The sequence below is a fragment of the Haliotis cracherodii genome, unplaced genomic scaffold (assembly GCF_022045235.1).
Source record: "Haliotis cracherodii isolate W230 unplaced genomic scaffold, xgHalCrac1.p SCAF_15, whole genome shotgun sequence".
NCBI lineage: Eukaryota > Metazoa > Mollusca > Gastropoda > Lepetellida > Haliotidae > Haliotis > Haliotis cracherodii.
The window spans coordinates 27,257,620-27,269,834 of NW_027266270.1; the positions used below are offsets into that span (position 1 = coordinate 27,257,620).

General features: G+C 37.3%; 1 protein-coding gene across 8 annotated transcripts in view; it reads left to right on the forward strand.

Moving 5' to 3' along the window:
* The window catches only part of LOC139462439 (LIM domain only protein 3-like), a 129,791-nt gene that overhangs the window by 87,753 nt on the left and 29,823 nt on the right, over positions 1–12,215 (forward strand). For 7 of the 8 annotated variants that reach the window (XM_071244147.1, XM_071244150.1, XM_071244152.1 and 4 more), the window contains one exon: positions 11,868–11,957. In XM_071244147.1, the coding sequence (XP_071100248.1) occupies positions 11,868–11,957 (90 nt within the window). Of the gene's footprint in view, positions 1–9,783; positions 9,837–11,867; positions 11,958–12,215 lie in introns of those variants that run through there. The other variant, XM_071244153.1, reaches the window with a different exon arrangement.

Here is a 12,215-nt window from a genome sequence, read left to right on the forward strand (position 1 = left end):
CCCCTATTTCTAATTTTGAGAGCGCCCCGGGCGCTTTATACGTCGAATACGGTTACAGAAATACTGTCCAAAGCAGCACAAATCACAACTCACTCCATTCTATTGTAAGTAAACCTTTTTTTGTATTCATTGTACCATATAGATTTAAAACTTCACATCATATCAATTTTACTCCAACCGCAATAAAAGTGAAAATAACAGTACCTTTTTCTGTAGGCTGATGTGACAGAAACACATGGTGTGTGATGTAATCTGTTATTCATGTTGCACACATGACTGGCCAAGCATTTATCATGCTGTAGTGACTAAAGGACTCAATCTGGAATATCATTTGCTTTTTGTTTGTGCCTCATTTTTTTATTGCCAACCAGCTTGTAATGACAGATTGTGTGTGCGTGCGTGCGTGCGTGCGTGCGTGCGTGCGTGTGTGTTGGGTCCATATGTGGAATGCCTTGGTTTAATTCTTGGATCAATGAAACCCTTTCCTGATGTCCACATCTGTGTGTTGCTGCACTGGTGATGAATGCAGGTTGACCTTAAGATGTTTTTCGCTCACTAACTCAACGAACCACCCAACCACCCACTAACCCACCCACCCACTCACCCACTCACCCACTCACCCACTCACTCACTCACTCACACACACACACACACACACACACACACACACACACACACACACACTGGTCAAATCGTAGCTTCTCCAGAATGTAAGCACTGTACCATGCATTTGGATTTCCAAAATTGGCACACGTCTTTGAAAGGTAAAGCTGACATGTAGTACTGTACACAAGCACTTGACACAATGTCATTGAACCTAACCAACTCACTCTGATCTGAAAATAACAGCACAGATCTGATGTTTTCTATCCGACTTCAGAACAGACCTGTACAGGATTCACGAGGGTGGGAACAGTCACTTTTAAGAAATTATAATTTGAGTAATGTCAAAGAAAAAGAAAGAAAATTAGCATATAAACAATTTACACCCCTAAATTCATTAGTCATGATGAAATCCGTGATAAATCACCATGGAAACTCATTTAAAGATTTCAATCTAGGTGACCTACCCTACAGATTGTGGAACTAATTGAGCTCCACAACAGCCCCCTTGAAGAAGTTCTTAATTGGAGAGGTACCCCAATCAGCTAAGGGGATGATTACTGTTTAAATAATTAAGTGAATCCAGAAATTAGCATTGTTGCAATCAGAAGATACAGCCAAAGTTGGACTTTTTGCAGCCAGTCAATCACTCTAAGGGATGGTGCCCTATTAGCAATTTTGTAGCAATATAGTATTGAATTGTGATTCAGACTGCCACCTCAGGGCACGTGGGTAATTTATTGTTTCAATTTGTTCCTACCAATGGGCCAGGGGTAAATGGTAGGCTTCTGTGATAAACTATATTTCCATACAGTTCTCCTGATTTTAATTTCCTCCTAATTAGTTGCAAACGACTTGGCAAATATTGACCAGGGTCCATGTTCCATTACAAGGAAAATGGCAATTTCATTATCTCGGCTTTGGTAAAGGACAAATTGAAAATTTGGATGTCGTATTGGCCGTCTCTCAATAGGAATCATGGGGAGATTGTTGGGGAATCGGTTCAGAAGTGGTCTGGTGTTCTTGCTGGTTTTGGAGACAGAGTTACGTTGTTAGATGCCATTCTCTTTGTTGTGAGTCGTTTGTGTTCATTGCGGTCAGGTAAGAGGGAATTACATGATGTCGAGAGCCCAGCCTTTAATCTAATCCTATTAATAATGACTGTGTTGAGAGCATGTAGAATATCGCCTCGTATTGCATGGTGAAATATATATGTGGAGCCAATCATTGCCGATCTAGCTGTGCGAGAGGTGAGATAATATCGTTGAACGTGGTCGTTGTATTAACAGTACTCTTTAATGTAATACTTCTTCTAGCCTATATTGTTTCCATATTCATCGTGCAAAATAGTTTCATTTTCATTTGTGGTCAAGACCTCTTTGTAACATATTTTTCATGATAATTTCTCGGAAAAATGTTGTTTTTGTGAAAGCTAGACCTATTATTACCAATGTAAAAAAACTTGGTCCTATGATTGTTATTTGAACAATAATATTATGGATTATTTACTTCAAAAATGTTTGCAGTTGAAGGCTTTAAGTACTAAAATGTCCATTGGAAACAGATATGTCTGATGATTTTATATGAGATTGATATCAATGTTATATGTTACAATGGTTCTGTTACTATGCCTTTGTACCTGGGTTGTGGGTAATATGATCCTATATCACCCGATACATGTGCAACTATTGGTGTACTTCTATATAGATATCATATGTAGAAATATAACTCAGATCTTGACTGTTTCCATGCAAGTATTCTTGATATGGGATGTATTTATGTCTCCCTGACATGATTGTGCACAGTATTGTATAGCTCGTATCAACCTGTATGACTAGAGATGCAAAGTTTCTGCATGTCATGACATGATATTTATCAGGGTTTTTCAGCAATGATGTGACATGTAATGTGATTTATTCAATAGCACATTTGGAAATAAAAAAACTCCAAGCCTTTTCCACTTCAGAGCAGTTTTCAGATCAGTCTTTATCGCATGTCTGCATTTGTACAGATGAAACGTGTTAAGATCACCAGCGCACATATGGCTGGCTGTTTGGCAGGTGTTCTTGTGATGCAATTCTGGGAAACTGCATGTTAGATAAAAAACAAAACTGATGTAATTCTGATGATCTTTGGACATGAAAATAGAAAACATATTTTTATAAAACTGTGTATCATGTTAACACACTATATTATGTTGCATCAATGTATTGTAAATTTTCCAGACCCGATTTATTACATAAGTCTGTAGGAGTCTTGTGTTTCCATATTCCTCACATGTTTCATTCCATGGTAGAATTGGTCGTGTCAGGCTTAAAGGAGATTGATATGTGTGAATCAGATGGTCAAAATGGCTGCCGAGTATTGGAAGTCAAGGATGTCCTGTATGATTCTTGTGTGTTTCATATTTTGTATGGATTCCATGGTTGCAATGATCCTGTCAGGCTTGAAAGGAGATTGATATGTGTGAATCAGATGTTCAAAATGGCTGACAAGTATTGGATGTCAAGGATTCTTGTGTGTTTCATATTTTGTATGGATTCAATGGTAGCAATGATCCTATCAGGCTTGAAAGGAGATGGATATGTGTGAATCAGATGATCAAAATGGCTGCTGAGTATTGGAAGTCACAGATGACAACAGTTTCTGGATGTACCAACTGCACTCGTGGGTATTTATTCCTGAGACTTTTAATCAGTCCCCAGTTTTTCTACTCCAGATTCTACATCATTTCTGAGAGGTTACTGTCATGACGGAAATATCACACACTCTCCCATCCCCTCTCTCATAATTCTTCACAATGATTGATTAATAAAATTATCCCACGCTATCAATAAGAGAATTAAACAGGTCAACAGATACAATTTTGAGGTTAAATATTTCCAGTATTATTAGTTTTCGTATGCTGTCACTCACAAATACACAAATGTATCAGCGATTCATCATGTAGGAACAGAAGACTCCTCTTATCCTGCAGCACTATTAGCTGATGCGGAACAAAAACTGAAGCTAGGGTATTTTCTCTGCGCAATACAAGAACAGCTTAAAGATAATGAAATGTGAAATCTTTGGATGTTGCCTGTAGCTCAAAAAAAGGGACTTTGATGCAATCTACTTAATATTTTCCCTTAACGCTAGCTTAGGCCATGATGGAGTGAAGACCAAATTCAAAGTGTCATTCGTAGGCCTAATTTGTATTAAGCCAGGAGCCAGGATAAGGGCAGGATTAAGCCAGACATGGATAAGTGACGTTAGCATTCTCGCTTAATAAGATTGGCGTTTTCCCATTGTTCTCGATGCCACTTTCGTAAATTTTGTAGAATTGTTGTGGGACTGACAAGTATTCTCCATGCTGGGAAAGTCAGAGGGTGGTGATTGTGTCAAACACTGATAATTAATTATGTTTAGAATAGGCTCCATGAGAAGGAAATTGCAGGATGTTCAATTTTGACACAAAATACACATTCTGTTGCATGGGTATCCAGGATTCTGGATCTGCCAGAACTTATATTTTTAAGAAAATGTGATTTGGTTAGTTAAGGGTAACAGAGACCTCTTCATTAACAGCGGTTGAAATTAAGCATGAAAATCGAGCGGTACATGTCGTAACCCCTGTGTTAAAAGTTACAGATTTAGCAGATCCCTAGATATAAATAGAACCCCTTTAAATTCTAACACTTACCTTAATAAATCTACCTTAATCAAATAAAGTGTTTAGGTTCAGTGCAAAAGGTAGCAGAATGGAATATCTAATATACAAATATAACCTATTGTTTACTTCTGCAGATAGAAATCAGGATATCATTTATTTGTAGATTAGATCATGTTTGTGTGTCATTTATTTGTGGCATGAGGTATTCCATTTATTTTGAGGAGACAAAACAGATAAATGTGACAGCTTCCATGTTGCTAATATTTGGTAAATTTCTAAACAAACAAGGTGTCATCATCAGGGTGATAGTGTGCCTCTGAAGGAGACTGGTAGACATATGACGTACTTGCCAACGCTAATGGAAATAGAGTCATCGAACCCTTGCGAGTCTTGTTTAGCCAAATGGGTAAAAACTCGGGGCAGGCAAGCCGTAGATGGGTTTCTGAGCTAATACTAGCTGACGGAGACTCAAGCCTTGATTAACTTCTGCCTCATCAAATGAAAAATCCTGATTAGAAGCACTCAGCTTCAACAGAAGACTCCATTTTCGGCTTCTAGTTGGATGTTCGTGGAATGGAGATCGGGAATCGTCACTGTCACAATCGCATGCAGGTTTTTGTGAAGTTGTGTCAGATACCGTTACGATATTCCCTGCCTCACAATCGGCCCATGCAAGATGGATCCCACAATGCCTCGCTACCTAAATGTTGCCGCATGCAGACACCCAAGGGAGATAATTACTGTGTATCTCCCTGCATTTTGGTAATCTAAGTTGTCACATGGTCAATATGCATAATTAGTGATTAAATTAGCACAAATGAGGTCTATTGATGCATAGTGATAACAATTCTGGAAGATGTCTCTGGACAGACACTGCTGCAAGGTCTTACTTGATCATTGAAAATAAGGTATGCATTTGTTGAGATGTTATTGCTTGGTGTAGTATGATTATCATCTCATTAAACCTTAAGCTGGATTGTGGAAAGGTTGGTCAGTGTTTGAAGCAATCAGAATTATTTTCATTAGCATTGAATCATCAACCTCATAATTAATTTTTTGCTTTTTTCTCTTTTCCTTCTTTGTTTGTTACTCCTGTGATATTCTTTCTTTTGATCCTTTCTGTTCTCTTTTTCTACATCCTCCTATTTGTAATTTAGATGTCTTTCTCCTTTTCCACATCTTCCTATTTGTAATTTAGATCTCTTTCTCCTTTGCTACATCTTTCACTTTCTTATTTAGATATCTTTCTCCTTTTCCACATCTTCCTATTTGTAATTTATATGTCTTTCTTCTTTGCTACATCTTTCACTTTCTTATTTAGATGTCTTTCTCCTTTTCCACATCTTCCTATTGTAATTTAGATCTCTTTCTCCTTTGCTACATCTTTCACTCTCTTATTTAGATCTCTTTCTCCTTTTCCACACCTTCCTATTTGTAATTTATATGTCTTTCTTCTTTGCTATTTCTTTCTCTTTCTTATTTAGGCGTATTTCTCCTATTTTGTCTTCATTTCATTATATATTTCTATTTCTCCTTTTTTTCTTTCATTATCTACTTCACTCCCTATATATTTTTTCTCTACCTTTTTCTTTTTTCTTTAGGATATTACTCGGTAGCTAAACAGACTCAACTATTAATAAACCTGATCTGTAAGTGTATACATGTGCACACATGTTACATATCCTCTCTGCACATTGCACGGATCACATGTAGCATCACACGTGTCACATCTCATTTCCGCATCACATGCAAACACGCACTCACATATATATCTAAATACAATGTTTTCCCTGCTCCCAAAGTCAAATCCATTACTGACTGTCACCAGCAGGTGAAGCCTTTGTTAACTGGCTAGCCCAAACCATCAGGCCAGTGGATATCACACACTTGTACACCAGCCACACCCATATCATCCTATGTCATAATGCCCTTATAATACCTAATGTACAGATGTTCTCTGTGTCAGAAATCACAGTGCTATGCCCCATTGTAGGACACTCCAGTCACATGAGGTGAGTTTAAAGGGGACATTGTCCAAGGGCCTATTGGCCAATTCTGGTTTCAATGAAGGTCCCGACGACGTAATCCATGGCTTTTGTGTGACAGACACAATATCTCTACATATCACAGTCATCAGAGACTACCAAATATGTTATGGTCTCTGCAGTCATGAACTGCTAGATTGGTATGTAAAATTTTAAATTTGCAGGAAAAGAAAGAGTGTTTGAATGAGTTAATCGACTGGGACTGTCAGTTTGTCTAAGCATAGCTCCCCTTTAAATCACACTCTCCTGACCTGTGCTTGTGCCGATGGAAGTTTGAATGACAATTGATGTGTGTAATAAGTAACTCTAGAAGAGGTCTGTTCACCACAATATCATGTTGGAGTAGCATGTGTTGTATGTTTGGGCATTATGAATGAATCTCAAGTTTTTTCAGAGAAATATCAAACATATTTGTTATATTTGGGATAACACTTTCTTGGTAAAGTACAGGGACTCAACACCAAAATAGTACAAGAATCTGTACTTTACTAAGAAGGGTTTTCCCAAATATAACATTTGTTACATTTGACCACTTTCTAAATGGCATTGTGTGATCATATCAAATATATCTGTATTGAGATTTGTAGCCAGTGGGTGATTTATTGTTGATATTGGGTCAAATAACTGAAGGAAAAAGTAGACAGGTAGAAAATCTGAGTATGAAATTCATGATCTTTCGAACAAATTGGTCAGAATTGGTTACAAAACAAATACAATTAATGTAGATGAATTTCAATAAAGTTAAACAGTATTGTTAAGTTTTAAACAATAAAAGCGTAATTGTGTTGACTTGTACAATTTCAACATGATGACAATGGCGATAAGTGTGAACCGGACTGAACTGTACCCTACAGTTCTAAACATTCTGTAAATTGTCTCACAGACAGTGTTCAACTGTTTTAGTTAAAACGTATCTTCTTGTGACAGTAGTATTAGCTTTCAATTCCATTTTGTTTCAATTATTCCCAAGCTCACCCTGCAGTCTATATTAGCAAGCAATACAAATAAAAGTGCCTATAAATGGTAATTTGATGTTTTGTCAAGATAAATAGAATAATTTTACATCAAATTTGAGAAGTTCAAAGTTGGTAAGCTGATTTGTGATATGCATTAGTGGGATGAATATGCATGAAGTGGTTCGGGAAGATATTCCAACTGGTAACATCAAAGTAAGAATTAGCATATTGTGAACTTCCTCGTTTACCATATACACTGTAGCGTGACACATAATCATTGATATCCCACGATGATCTTCTAGTTTCCCTCACCAGATCTGACAGTAGAGTCACCTGACCTAATCTCGTAGTGTCAAAGGATGTGTTCGCTTCTTATTATTTTGCGCATGGAATGTGATTTTTTCCTCTTTTTTCAATCAAATGCATTTACTGGAGCGTTAATTGTCTTTTCGAGGAATCTACAGAGACTACTTGTCTGTCAGTTTTGATGGTAAAACCGGTTATTTGATTTTCTGCTTTAACTCAATAATTCTTTTCTATTGCTTCAAACACAAATAGCTGTTCCAGAAAGACAACACAAAAAGTGTAAGTGTCACAGCCTCGAACAATAGTTTATCCCCAATAGGATCCCGTCAGTAGACTAGGCTTTGTAATTAGAAAATTACCTTTTCCCATGAAAGTTGTCACTCGTGTGTCATTCCACTGAGAATTACAAGGGACTGTTTTGTAAAAAATGAGAACTTAATTTTTCCATTGCGACGGCCTTGTGGGTGAGTCTTTATTAAATCATTTAAACTTTTTGTCACCAGAATTTGAAGGTGTTGTTTTGTTCCCTTTGTCAACAGAAAAAAGCCTCACGTAATGAAATGTGTATCATAGCTTGAGAATTAGTCAGTAATTGGATAAGGTGTGACCTTTGTAAAAAACACATCACATGATTTCCTGTTCACTTGTTTAGTTTCATGAACGTTCATAATCAAATTCTTGTCGTTTTTCCCAGACAGTCTGCTAAAACTGTTATATTAATTGCTTGTTGAGTCTTCTTTGTAATTCTAGACACAGTTAAAAAAATTTCACACTGTAAATTCTAAATTCTAGTTTGTAAACACCCTGAAGTGAAATGTTCCAAATATAATCTTAATTCACAAGAAACTGTTTTATAAAGAGGGTTGTATGCAAAGAAATCTAAAAAATTCCAAAGGGTCATAAAAAGAGAAGATACAGTTAAAATCATTGTATTTCATCATGATTAGAAAGTACTTTGAAGATTTGACCTTATGGGAAACGTCATCAACACCATTTTGTATTTTACTTGAAGAGAAAACAGAAGCAAGAATTATTTTGCTTCTTATAGTCATGGTCACGTTCCTTTGAGATACATTGTCTAGAAATTCCTTGGGGAAAGAATTCTGATAATTGATGATCATATCTCATTTCAATTAAGTGTCCCTGGAAATGAGGTTCTCTTACTTCTCTTCTGAATTCCTGATGCACCATGATATTTGATCATTTTTAATAACCCATAGTTGAACAAGTAATTTCATTTACTGAAGTACCTCAGTCAAAATTTGATTTCAAGACAAGCCAGATGGTTTGTTTCTTGTTTGGAGGGCAACTTTTGATGTCTTTTACTGAATATGTGTAGCGGGATACCACTAATTCATCATAGAATTTGTTGTCTTGAAGGTTTGAAATGTGAACTCAAATTATTGTTTTCATTACTATCATTTTCATCAGAGATCAAACCAATATATTAGCCTAAATTTATGATGATAATCCCAGAGGTAATGTTTATTTCTGCAGAGCGATGTTAACTAAAATTCTGCTCGAGTGTACTAGTTGTATGAAAACCTATCAATAGCTTTTATGAAAGAAACAGGTATTGTTTTATTGTCAACATTGGTTGAATTTTATTCTCTAGCTTTTCTCTTTCTCAAATAAGATATTTATTTGCAATTGTGAAAACTAAATATCAACTGTTCTTGTCAAAGTTTAACAGTTAATATCAAAAGATGAAAAGTCTATCTTGCTACGTGTATCAGTTCCTCGTGTCTCGCCCCTACATTCGCTTGAGTGGAGTTGTTAATTGGATCTGTGTGGACCATCAGATCAGGGCTTTTAGTTGTGAAACCTAAACCTGCATCAGTGTTGTTTTCTAATTGAGGTACATTTAGCCGGCAATTCTATTGTCACTATTTACTGATTCTTCGACTGCAGGGTCCTGGAGTCAAAGGCCTCTAATGGCATCTCAGCAGTCCCTCACACGTTGATGGGGCCTTTTTTAATGGAGAGAGCATATCTTTGGCCAGAACACTTAATGCTCGTAATGAGAAACCACCAGTTAGACTAAGTTAATTGACAAACCACCGTATAATGTCCGCATATAATTAATATTTAATTTCTCGGCAATCTAATTCTCTAGTTTGATGTTTCTTGGGTTGAAAGCTATATACATCTCAGAGAAACAAATGCAGTTCAGTACTTGTCTCCCACTGGTGAATGTTCTTGAGCCTGCTCAAATGGAAGGAATTTAGCTCAAAGACAAAAGCTTTTATCCTCAGAGGAAACTACTCTAGAAAGGTAGTATATTTGTTTGGTTACCAAGCTGTCAGTGTTATGTCGTAATCTTCATGGATTGAACCAGGTGAAATATTACAGAACTGCTTATAGCTATCGTGGCTTGTGATCATTATTTTCTTCAGTCATATGTGAAGATGTATGACAATGTATACATTATACATAGACTTTGATGATAATGCATCAGAGACTATTGATATGGACCGCCTCTGTGGTCAAGTGGATAGCGTATCTGGCTGGTGAGCAGGTCAGTGGTTTGATACCCTGTCCGCGTTTAGCGAAAGACGTTAAACGATGGTACTTGTTATCCTTCCTGGCCATCGGCATTACACAATATAACAATACTGGTTGGCTCAGATTCAGTATGACTTGTCAGAGTACATATGTACACCCATGTTAAACTGCGGCATGTACAAGCTAGTCCAAACTAGTACAAGCTGGGGTGGTCGGGTAGCCTAGTGGTTAAAGTGTTTGCTCGTCACGCCAAAGACCCGGGTTTGATTCCCGACATGGGTACAATGTGTGAAGCCCATTTCTGGTGTCCCCCCGCCGTGATGTTGCTGGAACATTGCTAAAAGCGGCGTAAAATCAAACTCACTCACTAGTACAAGCAGACACACAAACAGACAAAGGTCGATATATATTTGAAACGATCTTGAATTTCATCCCAAGACAGTATTATAGACATGGATAGTATTCCACTTATCTCATCAAATAAAAAATTGATAAAACCTTATGTTTTTAATGCCACACATATCAAGTGATACCAGCCAATTTATATTTATTTTAAAGTATTGGTGTTTTGGCTATGGTTAGTTCAACCTCATTTCAACTTTTATATTTCCTTGTTCATCTTACTCAGATTTGGATAAGGAAACACACACTTTCCGTATCAATTTCACCTGTTTTTTAACCTAAATATGATTAGGGGATACTACTCTCAATCTACAAGGAGAGAGAGTTTACTTTAGGATTTCAACTTCCTTATTATTTCTGTGACATGTTTCCCTACAGATACTGTTATCTTTATCAAGAAAGTGTGCTGGGTAGTTTCACGCGTGTATGGAAATGTCACTTTGAAATAATGAAATTGAAATCTGTAAGTCAGCTGTCTTCATTGTTACTACAAAGAGAACCAGTTTTGATATCCATGTGCTGAGAAACACACTTTATTAGGCATAGTTTTAAAATCAATTATCCTAATCATTAGGGTAGTCTGCCTTACAGACCCTGATACAAATATATCAAATACAGCTCATGCAAGTCTATAATGTTTGGCAAGTCTATAGTACTGCAGAGAGTCTATTGGCTCTGTTTTATTAAATTTTTATTAAGAAAATTTAGCAACTGTTTTTTTCTTTATCATATGTTCATTTCAGAGACTAGATGTTAGTCTATCATTAAGGTAGTGATCGTATTTCTCAAAGTTTAGCCCTGATAAAGCACCAATATTCATTAATTGATGATGACCGTATAAGGGCGTCACATACTGACAAAGGAGAACTCGTTCATAGTGTCTATTGTCTTTCTATCTCTAATGTTATAAAGTGGTACCAGTATTGAATGTCTATCATATGCCTGTTCAGGGCCCATGTATCACAAAGCCTCGCCCTGACCACGAATAGATGGCATCAAGTGCCTGTTACACTGTAGTGAAGTGAACCACTCTCTTTCTCTCTAGTGGGTGCAGGATTTATTGGCTAAAAGGCCTGAGAGCGCCCATGACTTGAGATTGGCGAAACCCAATCCTGTATTATATGTCTGTAGGCCACATTGCTAATAGAGGTGCATTTAGCTGTATGGCTACAATGTAATTGAAGTACATTTAGTGGTTTGCTATGATTACAGTGGCATATCTACACCCTAGCCAGCTTTAAGTGGCGATGTGTTTATGCAAGGTCCCAGGTCCTTCTTGAGTTGAAACAGTCATGGTCTCACTCTTGCTTGCCAGTGTGTCAAATAATGATGCTGACAAGATTCTTAAAAATTGAAATGGCTTGTAATGTATGGTGGTTCTGTTTCCCCATGTTACAGATCCCATTTGCAATATGAACGGAAAACTGTCCCCACAAAGCAAGCTGACTGGTGAGGAAGTGCTGAGACTGGACAACAGTGGAGTGACAGGTAGGTGCTGCTTGTGTTATGCTGTGTTGTGTTTGTGTTACGTTGTGTCTGCTTGGGAGTGACTTTCAAGCACTTGCTTGTGACTTCGGCAACCTTTCGGTGAAGTTAATTGTATTGCTAGGTTTTTCCTAGAGGTAATGGAGAGGAGGGAAGAGGTAGATAATGAACAAGATGAGGGTGAGGTGTGTGTGTGTGTGTGTGTGTGGGGGGGGGGGGGGGGGATGTGTTGTTGTTAGGTGATGGTCCCATTTGTGGGGG